Below are 27,888 nucleotides of genomic sequence, written 5' to 3'. Positions count from 1 at the left end.
GAGATCGAGGTTTGCTTAGAAGTGTCTTTGTGACCATTCCAGGCCATGGGAGACGGTAGTAGCTGAGGCATTCAGAGTAACTACTGTATAACAAAGAAGCAGCAGGTGTACAAAACAAGATATCCAGAAGTGATTCAAGCCTTGAAGAAACAGAAGGGACAGGGAAGAAAATAAAAGTCTTCGAGGAGTTGGCGTGCATTAAGTTGGAAGTGGGATCAGAAAGGCGATTCTAGGGTTTTAAAAAGATCCTTCACAATCTACAAAGATGCGGCTGATGCCAGTGAAGAGGAACGTAAACTAAGCAGTAGCAAAGTTGCAAAGAGGCGCTAGCAAGAAAATAAAAGAGCAAAAAAAGATTCTTTATGTGATTTAGAAAGAAGTTTTAGAAGCAGTCAGTAGGGTTGCTATTTGATCAGGAATTAACAAGGATGAATAAAACAATTGCAATATTATTGAGATGCTGAACTGTTTCTTCATTTCGTTCTTCACTGCTGAGATGTTGAAGAGCTCCATACCTTAGAACCATTTTTTGTAATAGGTGAGTATTCTGACTGAGAGCAAGAGGTAGTGTTACTCAGACAGATGTACCACTGAAAGTTCTGAAGCAGCATTAAGATGACCTGGAATCACAGAGTTTGAAAGAGTTTCAGGAAAAGTTACCTGTAGGTTGCTGGCAGTTTTTGGATGAGGTTGCTCAGAAGTTTTGAAATCCACTCAGGTTTTATAAGCCTCCAGGAATTTGACAGCCTTTGTGGGCATTCTGTCCAAGCGACTAATATCATGGCAGCAATTCTTTTGTAAGTGTCTAGTCTGTCACTTTGAAAACAGTCTGGTTCCCAATGATTAGAGAGTTGCAAATGTGTCTCCCTCCTTATTGGTTGTGGCTCAGAAAATAAACCTTGGCCACAGAGTCTCGTGTGTAGAGACTCATGTACAGGGAGAAACCATCGTAACTACAAAAAGGTACAGGCCATCAATATAAGCCTCCAAATTGTGCACACTGTGCTGGTTAACTGAAGGAAAAAAATATCATTGATCTCTTGTTGTGTAGTGCATTTATTATCTTTTCTTTAGTCTGATCACATCATCACTCCACAAAGATGAGCAGTGTAGAAATAAACAAAATAGAACCGTTATATGCAAAACTAGCATTGGAATAGAGAAATGTATGCAGTGATGAGTTTTTGTTGTGATAAGCAGTTGATAGTGCCTCAGGGTTCAATAGTATGGTCTTAGGGAAATAGGTCACAGCATTTGAAATGTGGATATTTAGGTTAGAATAGGTGAGTCTAAAACAGTTTCTGTTGACTAACGTAGCCTAAATAATGCAATGTGATGCTAAATGGAGCATAATATGCTCTGATATGCTGAGAATTGCCTGTCAGAAAGGTCTTACGTTCATTGGCTTTTGATTTTTGTCTGGAGATTTTCTGCTTCATCTTTGAACTGTTAGTTCTTTGCTGAGGGGGAAGTTTTTTCATTATTATTATTATTTTTAATCTGTGTGCCTCTACCTACCATAAAGGCACTCTGACCCAAGTCTCAGGCATGAGGAGGTCTGGTTACTGTAGAACTATATTGTACTTGGAGGAGAGGTTCTTAAAGTATGGAGAGGCCAAGTGAGTGTTCATACTGAAGAGAGATGAAAAACACTGGAAGACTAATGACAACTTACATAGAAAACATTTAGCAGAGCAAATAGTATGGAGCAAGTGCACTGGGAATTTTTCTGTCTGCCTCTTAATGTTGGCAAAAAGGACCTTCAGTAAAATGGAAAGGTGGGAAATTCTCAGTCAATAAAAAAAATATTTATTCATGTAGCTCATAAACAGTAGAATTTGTTATTGTTGGAGCTTGTAAAAGTTAAAGAACTTAGAGCCTAACTGTGATTGCACCTCGTGTTTAAATCATGTTCTAAACACAAAAGCTATAAAATGGGTATAAATTCTTCCTTGTGCTGGTGTGCTTCAGTCAGAATTAACAGCTTGCCTGTCTCTCTTGTATGCATTAACCAAGTTGTGTGTGATTGGTTATTTTATTGTTAGTTTTTGTAGGAAGTTTCTTGGCTCTCAAACATAGCTAGTTTAGTAAGGAAGAGGCCCAAACTCTCAACCTGTAAATAAACGAAATTTGTTTGAAGAAGAGGTCGCTCACAGTCAAAATGAAACAGAAACTGGGCACGTGCAAGGACTGAGAATGAATGTGTGATGTTTCACACTGAGTTTTGCACTGAGTAGTCAGAGCTAGTAAGCATGGATTAGAAATAATCAAATCATTCTTTATCAGCAGGATTGATTCAGTCATCCATTTATGGTTGCTTTCAATCAGATAAATAACATGTTAATTTAATCCAGTGTGGATATTAAATTTTGAATGGATTGAATTAAAATTTCCCTGTCTACTTGTTTTCATGGGGAGTGACTGTTCTATCTTGTTCTTACAGCTAAAATGTGATGCTGTAGTGAGTGAAATCAGCACTGGTCCAGGAACAGTAAACTTTACAATAAACAGGGAATTGCTAGCAAAGGTGAGTACAATATTTCAGGCATGTTAAGGTAAAAATAAATTCCTGAATATGAAATACTCAGTTTTAGATATTTTCTATGTAGAACTGCTTGTTTTTCATCGATATTCTCCATGGATCCCTGATGCTGTTCCATTATGTAGGCCTAGAATTCAGAAAGAAGGTTACCGAGGTGTATCTTTTTGAGGAAACAGTGTATCTACCCTTTGTGATAACCACATTCTTTTCTTTCTTCCCTGTTTCTGCCACGTACTTTGAGTTCAAGACTTTGATCTTGCATATAAAGAATCTTGCTTAAGATAGGAAGGATGATAAAAAGATATCTGAAATAACAATATTTGACTACGGATCTACTGTTAGAACAACAACAAAAAGGAAGATGTGTTTCTTAAAGGCCAATGTCTGACTGAAACTGAAAGCTTAATTTGTTAAACCAGTAATTTAGCATGCTCAATCTATAAGAGCAGTGTTTCAATTGCACTCAGTCTGGATTATTTGCAAGAGCTTCATAAGGACAGGTGTCTGGCAGGCACTGTTAGACTGGGAAGTGAATGAAAGCGTTGTTCCGTCAGTTGAACTAACTTGGGAAGCAAGCTCCACTGTTGTTCTTCACGGTTTTAATCTAAGCAGTTCTTATGGAAGCAACACTGTGGTCTTAGGAAAATAAGCTTTCTGAGTAGGAAATCAGATCTTAGCTAATACTCATGAAATGTCCTACCAGGACTTCCACTGAATCACTTGAGCTCATAGCTGTCTTTTACTGAGTGAAAAGTCTCTTCTGGTGAATTGCTAATGCTTAGGCATTCCTATTAATCAGTTGCTTTATTTGTTACCAAAGACATCTCTTGAGATTTTCATCAGCTGTCTGTAATCCATCACAAACATAACAGCTGACAGTTTGCTGAAAGAACAGTGTTGGTGTTGAATTTTATTCCTGGGCAGGGTTTGACAAGATGCTGTCTGTAGGTGGATTCTTGTCAGTATAATGGTTCAAGCAAAACTACATGTCTGGCACAGTTGAGTTTTGTTAGAAAAAATGTGGAAGTAGAACACAAAATTTTACATTATATCACTGAGGAGATATGACTAAACTGTGGCTTTCACTAGTAAGGAAAACATATACTGTAAATTTGATGATTTGTGTGTGTATGTCTAGCTTACCTTATGTGTCATAATGACCACTGCATTAGAGGTTTCTCTTCAAGCACAGCTCACTTATTCTACTTTGATTTCTATTGCCAAACAATTTTAAGATGACCTCAGGGGTGGGTGGAAAAAAAAAACCGAAAAAAACCCAACAACTTTCCACTCAATGGAATGAGATTTCCACTTGAGTTCATATAGGGTGCATGCAGGTAATTAACTGGCTGCATGAATGCATTGCTGATAGTATAGTTAACATAGGATTCATCTTTCCACAAACTGCTTTCAAGCTGTTGAAGAACTGTTTTAAGGAATTTTAGGCAGTTTCCATACTTTCAAAGTAGACATGCTTTTGTACAGATGCTTTCTAGTGTATTTACAGGCTTGCAAGTAGGGAAAGGGGTAAGGGGATGTTTTGCCATATGGGGACTAAATAGGTGGCCTGTTTTGGAAATCGAGGAATAGAAAGCAAGATGGCTTTTGGTGCCTAGAAAAATCTAGCAGTTTTAGTAGAATGTGAGTGTATTCATTTTTTATTATTTAACCCTTGTGGACTTAAGTGATTTGTAGTTCTGAGGAGGTTTGAATTCCTGCAGGTCTCCTGTTTTTAATCTTTCTCTGTTCTGTGTGCTTATTCTCTTCCAACACAAAAAGAGAAGAATATTAAGCTGTTGTTTTTTCTAAAGAATAATAAAGAAATACAGTGAGCATTGATGGTAAATTAACTAGAAGAAAATAGGTACATTAATCTGCCTTATGTACTTCCAAAAAATGGAAGCAGCTTAAATTTATATTACTGAATTTAGAAGTAGCTATGTCTCTTCTGGTTTTGCCTCTCATGAACTGCTGGCTGAAGTTTTTCTATCTTATTGTTATTACGAATGTTCAGACCATTAGGTGCTCACTTGAGCTGTTGTTTCAGTCTACCTGCAGTGAGCTGATGAAGAGGGTTTTTCAGTAACTGTCTTGTCTCTTAGCTGGGCTTTAGAAATCATGAAGGCAGGGACTATTGGACTTCTGTCTCAGATTTCCTAAAGAGTAATAGAAGTGTGCTGTTCAGGTAACCTGCATAAGCAGGTGTTCATGCAGTTACAGCACACTGGATTTTTTTTGCAGGCCTTCAGTCACAGTTAATTTGTGAAGGATCTCCCGTGTCCCAGGGGGTTGGTAGAGCCTGTGTGATTGGGCCATGCTGTGCTCAGTGGGTATTGCCTGCATTCACATGTTGGCAAAAACTTTGACAAGACTTACAGAAATTTCACACAAATGGCCAAATTCCTTGAAGTGCGCCTTGGTAAGATTTATTCATGGGAGGGAGGGCGCTTTGAGGGATCTCAAAGGTTTGCTATGTAGCTTCTGTTACTAATTCAGGAAGGAAAAAACAAAAACCCAGCTGTTGTGAGAACGTCAGAGTACATGAAGATATACTTTCTCTTGTTAAGTCTACTGCTCAGAAGTTTTACACAGTACATTCTATTTAAAATGTGTTACGTGAATGAGGCATGGCAGGGGTCCTGCTCACAGTAAATTCAGACTCCTGTTTATGTGAGAACTCCTTTGTTTATATGAGGCCCCTGTTCTACCCACACTCTTTAACTGACTTGACTTTTCTGCCTACCAGTTACTTCTGGGTGATTCTCTTGCCCTTTCATGTTGTCCAACTAAACCAGTGATTTTAGTAAGACCTACATTTTCTACTTTTAAGTTTTCACCAAAATCAATGCAGATTTAAACCAAAATCTCTGTTTACAATTTCTCTGATGTTCTTAACTGATCAGATTCAGCTTTACAAATTTAATGGCATTTCCATCTGCTACGATATCTTGTTTGCTTGACCACCTAATTGCTAATGTGAAAAAAAGGCTGTGGGATCAGACTTCTGTGTGGTTGGCAAAGTTTTCCTGACTGAGTTTTCTGTTGTTGAAACTTATTTTCCTTCTTTTTGTCTTCCCTCTGCTTCAGGCTGTTCTGCAGCAGGTGCGGAAAGATGGCACACAATATGGAACAAAAAGTGAACTTTTCTCTACTGTGCCTAAACAAAAGGCTGTGGTTGAGTTCAGGTAAGCACACGTGATGAGTCCTTTAGGAAAACTGCCTTGTCTGACAATTGCTATTCATCGCCATAATGTATGATGCCTGTGAAATTAAAGCGTGTTTATGATATTGTATTCAGTTGTGTTTATTTCTGACACATTTGCCAAGTAGAAGAGTTCTATATTCCAGTAGAATGTGTTTTATCTAGGGAATTGAGGGTTTTTTTTTCCCTAGAATATATTTTTGGTGCTTGAAAAGGTCATTCCTCTTTCTCATTTAGAATATGGCAGCATTCAGTTTTCAAGTAGGTTTCTTCTGTTTTGTCATCAAGAAACATCATCTGAATTTTTAGCCAGCAACACCCACCCTTGGACTTCAGTTTCCTAACCTGTTACTTAGTTTTCCTTAATGTATTAATTCCTGACTCACCAGAGTAGCAAGGCATTTGTCTTGATAAATCTGAATTTCTGGCCTTGGAAATTCTGGCTGGTAAAATTGTCTTTGTGGCCATCTGCTCATGGAAATAGATGTGTCTGACTTGCATATCCTTATGCACTAAAAAAATCTCTATTCACTTAGACTTGTTTTATAGGCTTTCTTAGTCAGAAAGTGAGCACTTGCCTTGAATCTGGAACGTGAATGTTAGGGCTGCTTCCATTTTGTTTTAGAGGACAAATAGTTGTGGGCACACTGTTTCTTTTTGTTGATAAGAAACTACAACCTATAAAGAGCTAGCTTAACTATTTTGTAATATTTTCCATGTAAAGGCTTAAGAAAAAATAATAATATGCCACCATTGGAAGCTTAAATTGAACTGAAATACAAGAGAGAAGCTGACCATTGTAAAGCAGTGTTGGAAGTTTTTTCAGCATAAAGATATGCTGTTTCCCTGTGTAGAAAAAGACACTTGCTAGAAGTTATGGTTTAAGATACTGATTCTTGCATACAAATTCACCTGTTCCAGTGTCAGATTTGTTTATAATAACAGTGTGAAAAGAATGACTTGTATGCCCAAAACATGTAAAATGTGGGGAGATAGGATAAGTCCTTTGTCACTTGCACAGTTGGAATTTAGGGGGCTTTGTTGTGTTGGTTTTTACTGTTTTACTGGTTGCTAACATTTGATAGAGAGGTGTGCTGTCTGGAACAGAAGCTAATCAGAGAATTATAAGGGAAAACTGTGGGTTTGTGACAGTTTGGCTGTGCGAATGAATCGAGTTCTTTAGGCAATGTGGCAGTCTTGTACACTGAACAAACGTTATTTGTGAACATTTGTTACAGCTCCCCTAATATTGCCAAAAAGTTTCACATAGGACACTTGCGTTCCACCATCATAGGTGAGTGTGCATCTCTGTGTGTCCAAGAAGGGCTGCTTTGTCTTTGTGATTCACTTGACAGGGGATTGCTGCTAAGCTTTCACTCCTCTCGTGGACTGGCTGTGTCAGGCTCCGCTTGCTAATTAAAAGCCTTTTACTCATTATGCAGTGAGGAAGGAGCGTGGTATGTTGCTGGCAGATTTATTAAGTCACACCTAATATAGTTTTATGCCTTCGAACATTAAACGAAGTAGTTCAAAATCATTCCACAAAGACACCCAGTGCAGTTTCCACTGAGGTGTTATGAATGTCATTTGAATTTTAAATGTCTGATTTGCACTGGACTGCGGAGCAGTCACATAGTTATGGCTCAGTGGCTGTCTTGGAAAGCATTTGCCTTTATATGTTAATTACTCGATGCCGGTATTGCTAACACAATTGCTGCCATTTGTAATGGAATAATTAATCTGTTTATTGTGCAGTACTCTAACGGCATACAGAAAACATTACTTTTCTCTTTTTATTTTTTCCTCTCAATGAAATCTCTAGATTAGCAGAATACCCCACAGCATCTGTAGAGCTAACAACATATTATTTTTAATAATGTAGCGTGTATAATAATTAGCTACGTAAAATGAATATTTCTGCCTCTCCATTGGCTGGTGGCTGAGTGTTGTATTTTGGGCTCTTTGTTTCACTTCTGGACCCTTTTGTACAGAAAAAAATATTAAAAAAATTTTAAAAAGTTCTGTAGATGGATGTTTGTCCCAGAAAGAGAATGAAGTGCCTACAGGGAATGGAATGGCAAGAGACTGCCCAGCACAGCATGGTGTTTCTGTAACAGAAGACAACAAAACTTTCTGCATCCTTTTTGTATCAGCCTAGTGATTAAAAAGTACCCTTGAAGCACAGAGGAATAGAGAAAGGAATACACATATTTCTTTGTAATTTGGTAATGTAACAAAGCTCAGGAGAGAGATGAAGCATTTTTGTTGCAGTAACAATTAGAACAAAGGTGTGCTTACATGATATTCATTTTAGACCATATTAGATTCATAGTGTATGAGCTGAAGGCTCAGTACTGCTCAACAACTTAGTGTTCTCTGTGTAACTTCACAATAAACAGCAGTTTGTGAGTTTCAGTACTTGCTTAACCTCCTACTATGAGGTTACCTGGCTATGGAAGTGGAGTTGTGTGCTGCTGTGTATTTATGAATACACAAGCCCTTAAAAAGTGTTTTTCATGTCTATACAATTTGTAATATATGCAAACAACAGTGGTACAAACATACATATCTGTATGAGACATTTCATAGCATCTCTCAAATCCAAAGTCTTTTTTTTAATTTTTTTCCTTGCTTAAAAGATTATTGCTTGAAGTTTTGAAGAGTTTTAGTTGAATTTAGTAGAATTTTAGCTTCTGTGGAGCAGTCCATCTGATTGTATTCAAAAGGGAAATGGAAAGCAAGTCATACAAAACCAGAAAATCGATCTAGAAAATCGTAGAATATGTACAGTCCTGAATAATGGCACCAATTTTGATTCCTTACCAGGAAATTTTATAGCAAATCTCAAAGTTGCACTGGGACATGAAGTAACAAGAATCAATTACCTTGGTGACTGGGGCATGCAGTTCGGTATGTTTTCATGTTTGTTTCTCTTATTCCCTTGTATAACACGGTCAAGGTTTTTGGCTTCAATTTTTGCAAGCACATTGGATTCATCCTGGGCTCACAAAAAGCATTATTGTGTTCGCATGCATATGATGTCTCCTTAAAATATTAACAAAACCTAGTCTGATTCATTGTCAGTGTGACCCATTCCACTGCTTGAGAAATACAGGAGGATATTCACCCTACAGTTCCTCCTTACCTCAGTAGTTCCTCTCACACAACTCATGTGTTATTCGGGGTTTTTTTTTAAAGCACAAGGTAAATGTTTTGCGTGTGCTGATCGTACTCCTGGAGCCCCAGCAGCTGAATGGGCTGCTGTTGCTGCCTGCAGACAAAATGCATGTGCATTGCCGTGTCTGTTACATGTCTGTGATACTGCCTTCCTTACTCATATTTTGCATGTGGGAGAGTAAACTTGTTAACTTGCCTATGTACTTATGCCATTCCTGTGTACATAACAGTAGTTGTTTAAAGTATTCTTGTATTTAGTTGTCTTTGTGTGTGTGGTAGCATTGTCTTCATCTTTTGTTGTTGCTTCCTTTGGAAGCAGGCTTGTTATTCCTAGGGAATAACTGGCTTGCACAGTAGCTGCATTTTGACAGGTTAAGACCTGAAGTATTTTTATTAGTAAAGACATCCCAGTACTTCCCCCAAAATAGTCAGTTTTCTTTAAAAATGTAGCAAAAGAGAAGTGTGTGGGTGGAGAATATGGAAGTGAAAAGTGAAAAGGCCCTTGAAAGCCATCCATCTTGCGAGTGTGTGCATCTGCATGCGCACACATACACGCTCCTACATCCTGTGAAATGTCCATCAGATATAAACTGAGAAATCCTCTCATGTGCAACCCTAGTGTGTTGATAGCTGTTTCTGACTGGAGTTCATTTCTGTCTGAATACTAGATCTGTTAGTATTGCTGTCATATTGGCAGTTAATCCATGGGAATCACAGTGCTGTTGGTTTCTGTTAAATTTATCAGCATTCTCTCCTTTTCTAAGGAGGCACACATGCACTTCAGAGCTGATTTTGTCAGATTTTTAGGCATTTAAAAAAAGGCAGCCATGCCCACTTCCTTGTTCTTGAAAACTGAATTGGCCCAGGAAACCATAGAGCTGTCACACAGCTTTTGCAGTGGGGTCTGAAAACAGTGTCAATATATACAAGTTTTTCTTTGAATGGCAAACAAGAAGTGAAGCTCTTTCAGCCCTTCTGCTGCCCGTTTGGTTGAGCTGATACAATTGCTTGTGGGCATTTCAGTGAATCAACTCTGTGAATAAAACTGGGTTAAAAATCTAGCAGAAATGCTCTACTTGTACTCCATTTATGCATGCAGGTTCAGCAGTATAGGTAACATACTTAAAAGGTATTCAGTTCAACCCATTCTACCTCTAGAGTAAACCCCTGAGATCGAGACAGCTGGAATGTTCTTATGGCTGTGAGAGCAGTAATGGAACACTTTTTTCCTTTGTGAAATTATTTCCTCTACAGCTTTTCTGTCATGATTCTACTTCTGCTCTGTTTTATAGTAGGGTTTCCCTTCGCTCAGGATGTATTTCATAGGAATTGAATGCAGAAGGAGTTAACCTAAAGTTAAATAAATTTCATCATTGTAGATTTCTTTCACTTTTGCCCCTTTGACATATTTTTTTTTTTTTTTATCACCAGCTCTTGTATAAGGAATGTGGCAATGGCAATTATGCAATGAAATGTAATGTAGGTAAAGGGCTTCTCAACTGACCTTGTTCATTCTGTCTTTGAAGATACTAAATTCTACTGACATGTCTAGATATCAGTATTGTTATGTATTTTAGTGCAAACTATCTAGAAAGTATCAAGTTGATAATGTGTGTTACTTACATACATACATACATACCTGTTGCCCAGAGCACAGCAGTGAAAGTCGTACTTTGTCAAAGTGGTTTCAACTGTAGCTTTCCAAAGGGCTGCTCCCTTCTTTATTTGGGCTGGCTCAGCTGAAATACATGACAGGTTTTATATCAAACAATGTAGTCATGCTTCACAAAATTATAGCATAGGAATATTAGTATAATGGTCCTTCCCCAGAAGCAGTGCTATAATTAACAATCTGTCAGTGTTTCTATTACAACTTCTATCATCAAAGGCTTTGAAAAATAATAATTGAAAATGAATTTTGCTGAAACATGGCAAAGCAGTCCGCAACCTTCAGGCAGTTTTGGGGCAGGTTTCTTAAGGTAACCAATCTTAGGCAATCTGTCTATCCATCTTCCTGACAGGCTGCTGCTAACAAATTCTGAACACGTTGGCCAACCTGAACCAGATCTGAAGAAAATGTCTCAGAGAACAAAATTATTTCAGTTTTGTGACAGTTGACAGCCAAGTAGTGTAGAATACAATGTAGTGCCCTCAGGGAGTGACAGTTAACTTCTCTGCTTAGCCTGTCAGCTAACCAGTCAGCACATCAAAGTCAAAATCAGACCCAGCACGTGCTGCATCTTACCGGTAATTGGCACACGTAACAAGGGCTGGATGGCAGAAACCTATAGAAGGTATTTGAGCTGAACAAAAACTGGAAGTCTTGCTAGGGGGTTGGGGTATGAATCCAGCATCGAAGAGCGGAGCGTGTAGGTACTCCAATGTCCAAGAGCTCAGTAGGAAACCAACTTGTAGTTGCTCATAAAACAAGCTGTCCTTAAAGAAACTCCCTTTCAGTAGGATCTGACTCATTTTGTTTCCTAGACTCTAGCTTGTTTTTCTTATCTAAATCTGCCACAGCTCGGTGTTTCCAAGAGGGAAGTTCTTGAGATAGTGCTGTTTGTTTAGCTGCAGAGAGTTTTTCAAAGGGGCGCCTGCATGCCCATTCCTCAGCTGCTGGCTTTACATCAGTCCAGGACCTTGTTAGCTCAGGGGGCAGAGACAACTTGAAAAGCGCCCTCAGATAATCTAAGAGGCAACAGGGTTTGGTTGCTGGATTACTGAATGAGTTAATGAGCCCTTTTGACTTGGACAATAAGATTGGGATTTGAATTTCTTGCCCTTTCAGATGGCTTTCGGAAAGTGCTGAAGCCAAATCAGATATGTGAAAGCAAGCTGCACGTTCTCAGCATTCAGAAAAAAAGTTCCCTTGAAAGTATTGCATGAGTGGTATGTGAAATACCATGTTGTGTCCCAATTTCTATTGTCCTTGAAATGATAATACTGCTAAGGGAGGAAGCCAGACAAGGAGTTCTGAGCATGTTCTGTCCCTGGGCAGTTTCCTGTATGTGGCTTCTAATTTTCAGCTAGTTGCTGCATAGCATCTAATTTTGTCTACAGATCTAGAAACAAATTCTGTTTTTTGAGGAATTGAAGAAATCAACATAGTACTTCATACTAATTTCTAGCAGTTTTTTCATGCAGTGACATAACAAGCTATGCTTTCGTTTTGCTTTTAGAGCATACTCTGTTATATTGCTAAAATAGTAAGGAATTTGTTTTATTACCTACAGTGTTAAGACTTGCTTGTGAAAACGACAAAACAATGCACTCTGAGCTCTTGTCTGACTCTACATTGATTTGTTGTTCAAGGCTTACTAGGCGTGGGTTTCCAACAGTTTGGTGAGAAAGAAAAGCTGAAATCCAGTCCTTTACAGCACCTTTTTGAGGTAAGTTCAGAGAAAACCATGTAGGGACTTCAGAGAGCAATCCATTTAACTTGGCTATCAATTTTGCACAGTGATGTGTCTGCAGGGTCATCGTGGATTCACGTAACTCACATTGGGTTTGAAGTACTTTGTTGAGGGATGGGTGGCCGTGTCAGCAGAGACGTTTCATCAGCTGGAAAAACACGCCACCTATGGGGGAATAATTGAACGGATGGTTAGCTTGCATTGGCTGCTGCTGCTGCTGCCACAGACAGCTTGACTGCTGTCACTGACCACCTACCTAATTGGCACAGATGATGACCAAGCTTGGCTTTGGCAGTGCTTTGGAAATGGAAGTCTCACATCTGATGCTGTAGTACATTGTTTATCAAAGCTGTATTCAGTTACACTGAAAAGTGGCAAATATGGTATGCGAATCTTTTTGTTGCTTCTGATTTGCAATAAGTAGTATTTAATTTCCATTGTGCAGCCCGCAGTTTGCTCCAGTTTGGGGGAAAGGATCTATAAAGTGTTTTATATCTATTGTGAAGCCTTAGCATATAATATATGTAATGAGAAATGATTGTCATTTTTCAGAATAGTATTCTGGAATATTATTCCAGCTCTGCAGAATGCTTGCTTTCTTTCAAGAGTGTAGAGAGCCAGTGGTAGGTGCAGTTTCTGTTGACAAGCATTCATGAAATGTCTTTCTACAGCAGGGAAACTTATTTCACGAAGGTGCCCTTCTGGTTGCCCACTGTAGTGCAGTGCAAATGTTGCAGACAACGTTGGGGCAAAACTTAGTGGACTCTCCACAATTCCGTGATAGTTTAACAAATCTTGTTTCTTCAGAACTGTGATGGTTTTGGATGTTGGTCTGCACCATCCAGATACGTGTAAAATCTTACAAGTCAATATTTGTTTTCTCCTCTATACCAGTTTCTATGGCTCTTCTTGTTTCATACAGTGAAGTGAGGGGGGAGAGAAGGAAGAAAAAAAAAAAAAAGGTTTTTTGAATCTTTCAGTACTGAAAGTTCTGGTGACAACATGTGCTGGGTGTGACATGTATAATATGTGAGAGAGCATGAGTTATATACCTGTACAAATTAAACTCTTAAGGAATGGCCACACCCTCCTTTAAAAGAAAGATTTCAGATGCTGTTGGGGCTTTCTCCAGGTTCTTGTGTGGCTGTGTCAAAGTGTGCTCTTGTTACAAAGCTGAGCTCTGCTTTACTCTCTGAGCGGGATGTGGAAACTGTTGCCAAGCTGGTGTTTGGACAGTGTGTCACAAGGTAACTCTTTTACAGGTACCTGTTTACTGGCACAGGAACAAAACGTGTTTGAATGCCTGGATGCAGTACAATGGAATACACATTAGGCAGGTTGTTTATATAGTTGAATAGTTGCTTCTGAGGTGGCTGGCTTTTTTGACATACTGTTCACCTGTTTCCTCAAAGAGTTGTAGAATATCTCAAGTTGGAAGAGATCCACAAAGGTCATTGAGTCCAGTACCTGGATCTGTTCAGGACTGTCCAAAATTCAAACCTCTGAAGTAGGACAACTTCAGAAATGCAGAAAAACTTAATTTTGGAAACCTAGGGAACTTTGAAGTGTCAGTTTAACCTAGGTGCTTCTGAAATGAATGAGTTCTTAGCACGAGTGTGCTTTAAAGTTGGACTGATTTCAAGGCAGAAGTAGTCATATTATTTTGATTATGCATTGCTGTATATTACTCAATTTTCATTTATAATTTCAGCCTGTTCTTAGGATTTAAAATGTACCTACTTGAGTTTTACAGTAAAGCTTTAAAATTTAATCTTTAAGGCTTTATGGCCTTAAAATTACTTTTAAATTTAGTGAACAGTATTCAGTTGAGCTATAAGAAAGTCTAAAGCAGTAGTTGTTTGTGTCTACATTGTAATTTCTCAAATATTCCCTACTTTTAAGTTCCTTAGCTGGGTTTCCAGTTTAGGTTAGATTCAGAGATATGTTTCAAAGTGGCAATGTTCTGCTGTTGTGTGAAACAAGTTCGTTACAGAGAGAATGGTGAGTTGCTGGAACAGGCTGCCCAGAAGGTTGTGGATGCCTCGTCCCTGGAGATGTTCAAGGCCAGGTTGGATGGGGCCCTGGGCAGCCTGGTCTGGTATTAAATGTGGAGGTTGGCCCTGCATGTGGCAGGGGGGTTGGAGATTCATGGTCTTTGGCCAGAACCCTGGCCATTCTGTGAAACTAACCTCTCCTGTTGTTAATTAATAGGAAAAATCCATGACACAGCTTCTGTATAAATGAATGTGTGGATAAGTGTGTATTTCCAAATAGCGTACTTTCCATTTTGGCTAAGTCAGGTGCAAATATGCCTTTAACATTATTTTTGTTTTATAGCATCACAGGTAGGGAAGGGGTTAGAGTATGCACAGCTACTGTTTGGGGCAAAAGGAGCATTGTTCATGGTTAAGGTTGAATTTTCCTTCTACTTTGTTCCCTTTTTTGTGCCAGAACTAAGCAAACATTAATCTTTGAGGCTTGTCAGCAGTACTTTAAAAAATCTTGAGTCATAAAAGGAAGGGGAAAAGTTCAAGGGTTTTGCTGTGGAAGCTTGTTTTCATAGACTGAAGCCATTCAAGCAAGATATTCTTGCAGGAGTGAAGTTTGTATTATCAGGACTGCGATGATTTAGGGATGTAAGCTCTCTTACAAATACTTAACAGTTAATCAACGTTGAACTATTTGGATCTAAATAAACAGTGTAGCCACTAATTACTTCAATTATTTCCACATAGTACTTTAAATTTTAAAATCTTTTATGTGGTTTTTCAGAATGTTACATGTGGAAAGAGTTCCTTGTCAACCATTTGGCCATTAGATATAAAGGAATTTGCTTACGCACAAGGTTTTGGTGTGCCTTGGTAAGATCAGCTAATAGAACAGTTAGTAATACTTGTGGCAAACTGGCTGCATATGTGTGCCCAGTCGGGTGTAGACATTCATATGCCTGATTTCAGCCACAGGTAAAACATGTTAGTATGAATATGAAAACATGTTAGTATTGCAAGTAATCCGAGTGTAGTGAGGCACTGGCACAGGCTGCCCAAGGTTGTGGGTGCCCTGTCCTGATAGGAATGGTTGGAGGAAGCCTTGGATAGCCTGATTTAGTGGATTGGTAGCCCAGCCCATAGCAGGGGGATTGGAACTAGATGATCTCTGAGGTCCCTGCAACGTAAGCCATTCTACGGATCCTAAGTATGTGAGGTTTGGATCACAACTGGGTTTTATTTGTTTTGGGAGATCTTTTGTTTGCTGGTTGGGTTTTAGTTTTTGTGGTTTTTTGTTTGGTTAGTTTGTTTTTGTTGTGGGGTTTGGGGTTTTTTTCTTTGCTTTTGTACAACATTGGATGTATAAAATCCATCTAGGATGCTGTTTTGACTGCCATCTCATTTTTAGGCAGTGCAGTTGTTTGAAGTATCAACTTTTGCTTCTCTGAACAAGAGTCTCTGATTTAAAAGTCTGTGATGGTTTCCCTTTCGTGCAAATTATTTCTTCTGTATTCCACCATTGCACTTCTTTCAAGATTAGGAAGACGATGGTAGCAACAGCAGTAGAGAATTATGAGATTAGTCTTATTTCAAGATAAGCTGCACCCTTTCCCACTGAAGTTTAGACTACTCATTCATGCTTTAAATAGGAAATCTGTTTCTTTAATGCAGCTTTAAAATGTTTAAGATTAAAAATGTCACCTTTAAATCTATTCTGTATTATTCTTGTAGGACTTTGATTATTTTTATTTGAGGAGAGGATTATAATTCAATGTTTTCATGCCGTTTTATTTTAGGTGTATGTGCAGATTAACAAAGCAGCAGCAGATGAAAACACAAAAAAGCTGGCCAAGGATTTCTTTAGAAAGCTGGAGGAACATGATGAGCAGGCATTGTCACTTTGGAAAGAATTTAGAGACTTCAGTATTAAAGAATACACCCGAATTTATAAGGTACAAACAATCCATGCTTTTTCTGTGTTGTTGGTAAAATGGTCTCCTTCCATCTGTTTGTCCATCTAGTTGTCAGTGTACACAGCACCTTTTCATCCAAGAGATTGCAACTTAAGAAAGGAAGCTGCTATAATGTTGTGAATTCATTGTCTTTCTGGTAAACTGTAGTGTTGTGGGGAAGATGTTTCTAAATATGCCAGGTTATGCTCCCTTCTGTTTGGAAAAACCACAGTAGTTGATTTAACATCCATGTAGAATGTCACTTTAGTTGCTGGTAGCTGATACAGATTTCATTTAATGGAGTCCATATAATTGGCCTTTTGATTGGCCATATAATTCTCCCTTTTTAGAAGCCTTAAATTTGAGATAATGGTGCTGAGCAACAATGCAAATCAGTGTTAACTAAATACTGCTCAGTTTTGTTTTGTTTGTTGTCAGCAACAACCTACTCAATTTAAGCTCCCATGTTGTAAATTTACTGGGTGATAATACTGTTCTCACTTTTCTGATCTGATATTGTAATGCATGCAGAGTTGTGTATGTCAGAGGTTACATTGACTAAAATAAACTAAAGCAGCAGAGATTACAATAGTAATCAGCACGTAAGTTACCTGCATGTAGAGCTCATCTAGCAGCCATCTGTTATGTACTGTAACCTCCAGAGTGGAACCAGTTGTCCACTGTTTGATGGGAGAAGTTTGTGCTATTGACTATGAAATCACTACTATAAATTTGTGAAACAAGAGTGGAAGTACATCTCCTGTCACTGGACCCAATCTCTTGGTATTAATGGTGTATAATCTTGGCCCAGAACCAACTATCCATCTGAAAACTAGCTACTAGATTCATGCCAAATATTCTAAATTAACACCTCCCAAGGGAGGCACAGTGTTGATAATTCTAGTGGAAACCTGACCTGTTAGGGTAGGTGGAGTATTGAGCTGTGTGTGCCACTTCATCACGATGGTATTGTCATGCACTGCTGATGACAGGTCTCACACTCACCATCCCTTTTTAAACAGCTAAGTACCTAGAAGTGAGCGGTCAGCTTTTGTTGTCCCCAACCTTTTCTATTATACTAATACTTCATGCTCCATTTTGGCAGTTAGTCAGCTAATCTTTACCAGGTGTACTTTGAGCCTTTCTAGTAAATATGATTTCTGTGTGTGTAGCAAAGTCTATGAGCAGCTTCTGCTTTCTTTTCCTTCTTTTCATGTCCTTCTACAACAGGGTTGGTATCAAGGCTGGGTAACTTCTTTTCAGTCCACTGGTTTCACCTCCAGCATGGTAAATAATGGCATACCTCAGAATTTCCGTGCCCATCACTCTTTCCAGTTTACTCCGAACATCTCGTGAACATTATATCCAAATTTGTATTTAGCTCCAAGAGATTAATTCTAATGCATAAATCAAATCAAAATCTAAGTATCTTTTAACACTGATGTGACATTTTTTTTGGAATAAAATCTGTCTTAGTTCTCTGTCTGACCTGTGGCACAGACGTATCATTGGACTTAATTAGAAGAAATTATCTCAGTCTAACACTGTGTTTCTCTTCTTTCATCTTCTTGGAACCCTTCAGCGTCTAGGAGTGCACTTTGATGAGTATTCTGGAGAATCATTTTATCAAGAGAAATCCCGTGAAGTTCTAAAGATGTTGGAAGATAAAGGGCTCCTTCAGAAAACAGCGTATGACCTGGTTATTCAGCCTATTGATGTGCTTTTTTTCTTTTTTAATATTTCAGTTATATTTCACATAACATGACTGCCATGTGTATATAACCTGAAGAAAATTGTTTCTTTACATGTTTCCAGTAGCTATTCTAGTAGAAAACAACAGAATTTACGCAATCGTAGCAAAAATTGTTTGCCTTTTCTCGTGACGCAGAAGGCTGGCCATAACAAATTAGGTGCAGTGACAGTGGTCAACTCTTAATGGGCTTTTAGGCTGTTGATTAGTTTGGTAACCACATGTGCCAATTAATGTGCAGAGTCAGGTAATATCCTTGCCTTAATGCACTGCCTGACTGAAATGGGAGGGAAATTATATTCACAGAATGCACCAGAATATGGCAAGGTGTTTTTTTTTTTTTTGACTTCAGCAGTAGTAACAACAAACTTAGAGCAATGGTTGTTGATAAGACTTCAAGGAAGCAATCATTCAAGTAATGGGAACTGTGACAAGAGGCCTCTCTCTATCTTACTCAAGGTTACTTGTATTTTGAACTGGGATTGCAGTTCTTCAGCCTTCTTTCTCAAATTGCAGAAAAGGGACCGGAGTTGTGGATCTTTCAGAAAAGAAAGACCTCTCATCACTTTCCACAGTCAGTCGTAGTGATGGGACATCTCTTTATATAACAAGGCAAGTTATCTGTTTGTGTTTATAAGGATTGTTTGGCCAGCAAGACTTTGTATACATACATTTGTAACTGATGGTGCAGATTTTGCAGCTTTTTATTTCTGGGGTGGAACACTTTGACTGATGGGTAATTGTAACTGGAATTAGCAATACAAGTATGATGGGATGAATATAACTATGATGTGGCCCAGTGGAGGGCCCCAAAGATGGTGAGGGGCCTGGAACATCTCTCCTATGAAGAAAGGCTGAGTGAACTGGGTCTGTTCAGCCTTGAGAAAAGAAGACTGAGAGGGGACCTTACAGTGTGATATAGAAGAAAATGGTTCAATGGTGGTTCATTTACTCAGTGAGCCACCAGCATTATACCATCAGTTTCATCACTGTTTTTCTCCTTTCTTTCTCCAAATTCCTTGTGGATATTTTGATATGCAAGACTTGATAACTCCCAATACCTATAGGCAGTTAACTCCTTTGGGTGCCTCACTTTTGGAGACATGCACATACCTGACTCCAAGAGCACTTCACCTACATGATGAGTAATTCAACTTGATATTCGTTATCAATCACATGTGGACATACAGGCATTTACTCCAGTCTCTTCAGTTGCTGGCATCGTAGTGACCAGAATGACCTGAAGTCCTCAGTTTCAGTGACTGACACTTAGGCTTCCAAACACGTACATACACACAGGAGAGAGAGCCCCCTCTCCCAGGTAAGTTAGAAATTGAGTTTCATGAGAAGGGGACAGACAGTACCAAGTAGGTACAGGGTGTGGTCTACTGGCCAGCAGTGTTTATGAGCAACCTGCCTCTTCTTTCTGCCTTTGATTCCTCCCCTGAACATCTCATAAATCTTGTGTAAGTACAAGATGCTGTTCTTCCTGTCTTGTGTCTCATGTCCTCTCAGCATTAGAACCTGGGACCTAATACTGAGCACTGGCTTACTTTTCCAGAATAGGGTTGTTCCTTTCGTGTCTCCCAGCAGAGACACTTCTCCTGTAGGCAGAAACCAGTTTTATTCTGCCCACAAAACTGTCTTCTCTGTGATTTTCTTAGCTAGTGGTTTAAAAGATAATTTTATTTTTACTCTATTTTGTGTAAGGTATGCACACACTCTGATATGGCATTCCTCCTCACCTCGACAAGAGTAGATAATTTTCTTAAATGGCAAAAAATGAGATGTGTTTAATTTTAGTGGAATTCCCGATAGTTTCTCACTCTCTCTTTCAGAGACCTCGCTGCTGCCATAGATCGAATGAATAAGTATAACTGGGATACTATGATTTATGTGGTAAGTAATTCTAGATTCAGTGAATACTTTGAGCCTGACTTCAGCAATCTGGGGCCTCTTGCTCCCAGATCCGACTGGCACTGAGTGTTTTTGGCAGTGACAGAAGCAGGCTTCAGTGCCCAGAGGCTGTGCTGTAGTGTGGCAGTAGTTCTTGGTTCTGTTTCAGTTCACAACCCACAGAATGGCTGAAAAATCAGTTCTGGGGCTGTTCTTTGTTTGAAAAATTAATTGCAATCTGTTTTAAAGCAAGTTTTTCCTCAGTTGACATTGAATTTTCTATATAAATGTTGTAATTAATATTTTTAAAGCTGTTAGTGTTATAAGGGATGGTAATATGATAAATGAGTGTTCTGAAATCTAGATTTACTCCAAGTCCTCATATATTATCTGTGATACAAATTTTTATAGCTTTGACCAGTGCCTTCATTTTTTTTTAATGTTAGAAATTTCTCATGAAGTACTGTTTAATCAGCCTGGACCATGCAGTTGTGCATGGAGATTGGTTTTATATTTCTGCACTTGATTGTTTTGCTTTTTAACAATTCCAGCTGTACTGGTTAATGAATAGCAGGATTTTCTTCTCAATTATGTGAAGCTTTTTCTGCTTTAGAACCACTAAGGATGTAGCACACGATGCTTTTCTGAAAATCATGCTCTGTTATTTGAAGTCAATTAATGACCTGTGGAAAGAATCTGCAGGTTTCTGGCACATAGAAGTGCCTGTGTATCTTCTATGGCACAGCTTTTTCAAAAGCCAGTCCAACACAGATACCACGATCCAAAGGAGAGGTCAGTAAGCACAACGTTAAATACCCAGGTAGTGCAACTTTCAGGTGAGTTGCATTCCTCCTTTTATTTTCAGCCTTCAGGAAGTTTCTACTGAATTGAGATTCCAACGTGTGATGATAGAACATGTGATCCTAGTTGTCTATTTTATGTTGGTTGGTTGGTTTATTGGAGGTGGTGGTGGGTTTACTGCTTGTATCTGGCCAGTACATTCTAGATCGCTGACGTCAGAGAGCAGCATGGCCATGAAAGTGCAGTGCATTAGGAGTTAGGGAAGCTTCCAGCTAGTTCATGTGGCAGGTAATTATCTCTATATGTACTCAGTAGCATACGTGCCAAGGGAGAAGGAACTTAGTGAAGGAAGAAAATTAGTGGGTATCTTGCACAAATCAGGATGTGGGCTGAATGTTAAGCTAATGGTGTGAGCTAATGTGCACGCACCATTAGATTAACATGTATGGAAACAGCAGTCTTAAAACTTCCTGGTTCCTCGTAGCTCAATCCTAGTAACTGAGTTGTTATTTCCCTAAGATCAGCTTGTTTCTAAGTTTAATGCTGTAAATCAGTGCATTTGCTGATTTATGTTAAAAGAATCCTACTTAGCTCATATAAACGTGGTGATATGAACATAATGTCCAAAACATTCTAAAAAAAAACGTGACACTTGCTAAGAAGTGGTGATTTCAGCTGAATGTTGCACTCAAATCAGGAGATGAAAACCCTTTTATATGTGAAATATAATCCCCACTGTCTGCAAGCTTTGCCCCGTGTTGTAAGGGACTTGCTGTTGTACATGGAAAACAAAACTTGTTTCTGTCAGAGAATGTAAAATTTCTCATAAAACAGGAGAATAATCAATTTCAGACGAGGCCGGAGCAGAGGAAACAGCAGGGCAACATTGACCAGTGCAATGAACTGTCCTGAATCTAAACTTTGTGAAGTTTGTTGTGAGGTATTTTAGATCTTTAGGCTTTGTTACAGGTACAGAGAGCTATTCCGAATGTAGGATGAATGGAAGAGCTTGAAAGGATGTGTGTGAAATGCTGACCACCGCTGTCCATTCATTAGCCTTGCCTGTGAATCTGCAGAGGGGAGAGGGGATGCACAGGAGTCCAGCAGGTTATGAGGAGCTGTGAAAGAGGAGGCTTTATGCAGTGGTAGAGTTAAGAAAAAACGCATATAAGCGCTTTGCTGCTCACTCCCTGTCTTGGAATACCATACGAATAAAGAAGCTACTGGTTGCTAGTTATTTGATTAACACAGCAGTATATTCAGCCTTATTTTTTAGGGAGGGAGACTCCTAGCGACATAATCAAATCAGCTGATGGGAAAAATGAGTGTTGTAGCAACAGTTGTGGTTGAAGTACCTGTGAAGGTAATTGTTAGGTGGAAGAAAAACTTCAGCAGAGACAACCTTGAGTCATAGGAGAGAGGAACTGGAGGAGAGCACAGATGCACCATTAACATTGAAAATAGAACAATTTATGCTCTTTTTATTTATTTCTTAAATATATACCCAACTTATGTTGTAAAGCTCCAGGAGGTGCTCTGGGAGCAGAGCACCTTGGCTTTTGGCTTTCACAAGGAGCCATGTTAGTCTACATAGGTGTAGCATTGACACACATGCTATCATGTTGGCTGTATCACTGACAGAATCAAAGAAGTGTTCTCTTTCTTAGCCAAAGGAGCCTCAAAGTTTGGTGATGTAAAACATGGGAACATCTCAAGAGCAGCGAGGCTCTCAGCTGCATTCTGAAGGCATTTTGCCTGATGGGCAGCTAACGTGAAACCAAGGAACATCGAGGTTTCATTTCAGTTCGTGGTTTTCCATGGCATAGTGACATAAGAATAATCTTTTTTTTTTTTTTTTTTTAATTCTCTTTTCTTTTTTTGTAACAATGCAAGATCTTGTTGTCATATATTTCAGCTGTTACATTTTTCACTTCTAATCTGTCTTCCCAGGTTTAATACTGCTTGCAGTGACTTACTGGCACAGCATCTGGGGTGCTATTTGTTTGCATTAAAAGCTTATCCCACCTGAAGCGTTTTCTAATGTGCATCAATTCTATTCCTTAGACAGACAGGAACCAAAGTAGTCACTTTCAACACTTGTTCCAAATACTGAAGCTCATGGGTTATGACTGGGTAGAAAGGTATGTATTCATGAATTTTAGTTATGTTTTTTTTTTTAAGGGGGAGGGAGTGGAAGAATGAGTATATGTACCACCAGGTATTTAGGATGGAAAACGCAGTAGCTTTGGCAGCCACTGAGTGGGTTTTCTTGATATAAAAATGAGAGAAAGGGGAACAGTCATTCAGAGACACTGGCACAGCTTCTGGGATGTTGTGTGATCACATATTAAATGATTATTTCTCGAACTGTGATATTTTAGGAGGTGTCTGAATCATGCTTCAGGCTTGCAATATCTGTTGCAGGGAAATATATCCCCACCATTATTCATTTTCATTACCAGCCTTGTTAGCAATCTGAGCAAAGGTCAATAACGGATCTGCAGACTAAATCATATTCCTCTCTGACAGACTGCATGTCTTTTGTAGTTAAATATAGGATTTTATCTTTCAGAAATATTAGTCTGCCTTCTCTCACAGCCCTTAGAGTTGTACTAAAATTACCTCAGGATATGGATCCAGAGTAATGCTTGGGATTATTTTGAGCAGAAGCAGTGAATGTTTTATTATTAGCAATGATTAATTATGCTTTTAGTTTAACGTGACCACACCAGAATTACGATGACTCCCTTTCTAATCTTATTAACAGACTTGTGTTGCCACAGTAATGTGATCTATCCACATCCTGCCTCTCCTCAATTTATTGCACTGAGCCCTCTGTACTAAAGCTAGTAGCGAGAGAGGTTCCCAGGAGCACACATACGAGCAGGTTATCACAGTTCTCCTCATAGTTTCTCATTAAATAAGGCATACAGAGTTTTCATTGCCAAAAGGAGAGTTAGTGATGATGTCACCAAGCTTCCCACATTGGAGCGCTATTTATTCAGCTGTTACTGCTGCTCCCCTAGCTCTAAACAAACACAGCAAACATATCTGTTGATTAAAATGTAATTTTAGGTCCTGGTGCTTTTCAATGCAGGTGCCAGCACGTGTCCTTTGGGCTAGTCCAAGGGATGAAGACTCGGAAAGGAGAAGTTGTTTTCCTGGAAGATGTTTTAGATGAAGTTCGATCGAGGATGTTAGAAAACATGGCTTCTGCAAAAAGTTAGCTACTTCAGGTCCTATTCATTTCTTTTGATGCTCTGTGTTGATTTGAAACCTGTCGTCTCTTCTGTCTTTTACTTTCCCCTGAATCAGAATAATCATAGAATGGCCTGGGTTGAAAAGGACCGCAGTGATCATTGAGTTTCAACCCCCCTGCTATAGGCAGGGTCACCAACTACCAGACCAGGCTGCCTAGAGCCACATTCAGCCTGGCCTTGAATGCCTGCAGGAGTGGGGCATCCACAACCTCCTTGGGCAACCTGTTGCAGTGCATCACCACCCTCTGTGTGAAAAAAATTCCTAGTAATATGCTCTGATCTCTGTGCTTTTCCTACCTACTGTAATTCAAACAGTGTTAAAATAATTATTTGCAACTTTGTGAGTCTCCATCAGTTACAGATTTGTGAATTTTAACATTTGTTGAAATTATTTCTTCACAGTCTTGCACTGAGAAAGAAATACTTGCCACTGGGGAACAACTGTTGTGGGTTTTTTTTCTGGATGGACAGATAAGTCAATAGCGGAGTTGGAACTGGAGTTCAGGGGACAATATAGATTTGACCCAAATGATTTGTAGCTCTGACAGTCTCCTCAGGCACAATTGATTCCACCTTGTCCACAGTTGCTGCTTGCTATCCTCCCAGCCTCGTGTCTGTTTCCAAAGTCCCCAGGAGGTCGTTGGTCTGTAGCAGTCTGCTGAAGGGGACATTTTCCTTTGCTGGCTGTGACTCCAGAGCTCTTTCATTTTGAAGCAGTAGCGATTCAAGCAGTTCCTGGGGAAATGCCGCCCTCCTCTTGTGCCTTCTGGAGTTGCATGCTAAATTTAATCGATCAGCTTGAGCGTGCATCTTCCTTGCTCTGCCTTTTCAGCTTTTGTAATCCAGATAATTTTGCCTGAAAGGCAGACAAGGAGAAGGGAGGCAGGCAAAATGATAGATAGTCACCGTCCTATTGTTCAAAGCAGTTTTCCTGCGGAGAGCAATGGAACTTAAAGCTTCAGTTTAAAGGTCAGTATTATCTTTGAGTGGAAAGCCAGCTTATTTTTGTGTGGGACTGAACTGAAACGACAGAGGTCCAGGCCCCCTGTTCCATTACACAAGCAGTAAGAGGAGCGGCTGAAGGCAGTGGTGTGTTCAGGTGGCACTGTAGCATTTCTCAGAGTTTATCTGTTAGATCCTAAATCCTACTTCTCCCTCACATCCGAATTCCTGCCCTGCTTTTCCTTTGCTGAATTAGATATCATAAATCCCTGACTCTTAGGAATGTTTTCAGTGTTGTAAAAGTGTCTGGATACATACTAGAAGGCACTGCAAATTAGTTTGTGTATCAAGGTGCCTGACTGTCACTGAAAGATTGCGAGAGCTGGGCATCTAACAGCCAATGCTAGCTTTAAAAACAATATTCCTGTATGGAATTAGAGCTGGTTAGTTAAGTACTTCTGTGAAGACTTCCTTTGCTATTAGCTGCACATAGGTCTTCTGCTATTTAAGTTTCCATTATCAGCAGCATTCTCCTTTCTACTCGTCTCAAAAAGTAAATAAACCTTTGTGAAAGATGTTTGGGTTAAGAAGCATTTAAACAGACTGAACCGTGCAGTCTGCTCTAGCTGACCCTGCTTGAGCAGGGAGGTTGGACTAGACAGTCTCAGGAGGTCCCTCTTAATCTAAGTGATTCTGTGATTGCATCTGCGGTCAATCCTGTGGCTTAAAAGGGAAATCTGAGCACTGAGCTCAGCTTCTCTGAGTATAGTTAGTTTAGTGAATGGCACAAATCTCCCTAAACGTGCATCTGAGTGCTCCGTTAGCTATTAGAGTCATTCCTTTGATTGTTTAAGCTTCCCTTGGAGTCTTTAAACAAAACCTTGAACTCCTTTGTCATTCTCTTTGTGATCTTAGAGGCTGTCTGAATTACCAAAGAGGAATTCTGTGTAGTCTAGGCTTGTGTAATGAACCTTTCTGACCTTAAAATCTGTATTAAACATATTAGGAGAAGTGGGGGGAAAATGCATGTCTGGAACAGATCTTAATTTGAAGGAAGGTTTCTGTGTTGGCCTTTTTGCTGTACACATCCTGACAGTTTCAATTTTTGCTAGTTCACAGTATTGAAAGATCTCGTATTTTATTGGCATTTTCAAACCCAAGCAAGGGAGTTCTTTTACTATTATGGACTTGCATCTTCTTTTTCTCTGTTCCTTTTCAGCAACCAAAGAGGTAGAAGACCCTATGGAGACAGCAGAGAAGGTTGGTCTTGCAGCGCTAATAATTCAGGTGAGTCTGAGCTACCTCCAGACATGTTTGCATCTTCTGTGCAAGATCCCAGATTGTGATGGAGAGCTGTATTTAGGTAACATTAAGTTACTGTTCCAGGACTTCCGAGGCCTCCTCTCATCTGATTATCAGTTCAGCTGGGATCGAGCTCTTCAAAGTCGTGGAGATACAGGCGTGTTCTTGCAGTACACCCATGCCAGACTCCACAGGTAAGAGGAACCTGTGTGCAGAAGTACGATCTGACACTAATTTTAACCTCGCTTCTTTGTTAATAGTAGCATTAGATAATGGTGTTGAGTCCTTCCCTAAATAGGGCACGAGTTCACTCTTTCAGCAGAGGTTGAGTTAAAGATAGGAATCATCAAGCCAGGCTTTCCCAGAAGAACAAGCCAGTTAAAGTTATACTTCCTTCTCATTTCTACAGAGCTGAGCTAAACTGTCTGTTCTAGCTACAGTGTCTCTGTAGTTGGTTTCAGTGATGAAGAATGGTGGTGAGAGAATGAAGGGAACTGGGGCAAATTACCTGTACTTGTGAAGTATACCAAGTTACAGAACTTCAGTCTATTTGGGGGCCACCACTACAGCTGGTGCTTCTGGCATTCTGGTATATTTCCCATTGTTGGTAATTGAGTTTAAAAGTAGCCCCCCTCCTTCCTGACTCAGAGCAAACATCCAACGTGTTTTTAATTATTTTCTTTTTAAGAATTTCAGAGGAGTCCAGTTTGAGTGTTTCCATCAATTACAGTATTCCTTCAGAGTATTTTTAATGCAGACATGGATATGTCTTCATAAGAGCGTGTAAGATATCTGCCTGGATTAGACCAAAGTTCCATACAGCCTGGTATTCCTTCTGAGGCAATGGTAGCCAGAAGTGGTATTTAGGGAGCCCAATTCCTTTCTCTAGTCTCTTCCTCCTGTACTCCCTTATCACCCATTCTTGTAATAGAAGTGGTGACTGCCTTCCTAGTACTTTTAGCATCAGATCATCAACCTGCTCTCCATCTATGTCACTGATCCCTTTTAAAACTGTTTTATACTGAACATCTAGCACAAACTTTACATTATTTTTTTTTATCTTGAAGTTATCAAGGCTTTCTTAATGTTTTATTCTTGAGCAAAATATACCTACCTTTCTTCTCCAAAATATGAATTACTGTTTTTCTTGTTTGCTTTTTGCTAACAAGGAATTTTTATCTAACATTTGGTTTTGATTCTTGTATTTTAGTTTAGAACGGATGCATGGGAATGAGCCAGTAACTGATGTTAATGTGGCATGCTTGCAAGAGCCAGATGCAATCTCTCTTCTTCAGCATCTTCTCAGGTTTGTCCAGATTTCTTTCTAAATACCATTTCCTTTAAAATAAACTTTTGGATTCGTCTCCAGTCTGTTGAGCACACACAGCTGCTTTTCCCTTATGATTGTGCAATTTTGGGGAATGGCTTCTCTGTGAAATCATGATTGCAACAGTAGGCCTCTAGGTGAGACCAGTGGTGTCTTACTTATCCACTGCAATTGTATTTTTCAGAAAACTCATGGGTATTTCTTTGGGTTTTATCAGATTCATGCATGGCTGTCCATCATGTGTAACAGCTGACATGGTGCTCTTGTTGACATGAGCAACCAGCCCTCATCAGAGCTTGCTCTGCAGTTCCCCCTCAACGTAAAGGAAGAAGATCT

General features: G+C 39.3%; 1 protein-coding gene across 1 annotated transcript in view; it reads left to right on the top strand.

Moving 5' to 3' along the window:
* Positions 1 to 27,888, top strand: part of RARS2 (arginyl-tRNA synthetase 2, mitochondrial) — a 33,158-nt gene that overhangs the window by 1,057 nt on the left and 4,213 nt on the right. Inside the window, exons 4-17 of the mRNA XM_052694225.1 lie at positions 2,444 to 2,527; positions 5,630 to 5,727; positions 6,983 to 7,038; positions 8,571 to 8,654; positions 12,234 to 12,310; positions 16,119 to 16,274; positions 17,857 to 17,963; positions 18,541 to 18,636; positions 19,863 to 19,923; positions 22,786 to 22,862; positions 23,819 to 23,943; positions 26,143 to 26,210; positions 26,310 to 26,419; positions 27,436 to 27,531. Coding sequence (XP_052550185.1) covers positions 2,444 to 2,527; positions 5,630 to 5,727; positions 6,983 to 7,038; positions 8,571 to 8,654; positions 12,234 to 12,310; positions 16,119 to 16,274; positions 17,857 to 17,963; positions 18,541 to 18,636; positions 19,863 to 19,923; positions 22,786 to 22,862; positions 23,819 to 23,943; positions 26,143 to 26,210; positions 26,310 to 26,419; positions 27,436 to 27,531 — 1,295 coding nt within the window. The remainder of the gene's footprint in view (positions 1 to 2,443; positions 2,528 to 5,629; positions 5,728 to 6,982; positions 7,039 to 8,570; positions 8,655 to 12,233; positions 12,311 to 16,118; positions 16,275 to 17,856; positions 17,964 to 18,540; positions 18,637 to 19,862; positions 19,924 to 22,785; positions 22,863 to 23,818; positions 23,944 to 26,142; positions 26,211 to 26,309; positions 26,420 to 27,435; positions 27,532 to 27,888) is intronic.

Source organism: Tympanuchus pallidicinctus, unplaced genomic scaffold, assembly GCF_026119805.1.
Source record: "Tympanuchus pallidicinctus isolate F22 unplaced genomic scaffold, pur_lepc_1.0 scaffold1, whole genome shotgun sequence".
NCBI lineage: Eukaryota > Metazoa > Chordata > Aves > Galliformes > Phasianidae > Tympanuchus > Tympanuchus pallidicinctus.
The sequence above is the reverse complement of the archived record's forward strand: the minus strand, read 5'-3'. Positions and strand labels throughout refer to the sequence as shown.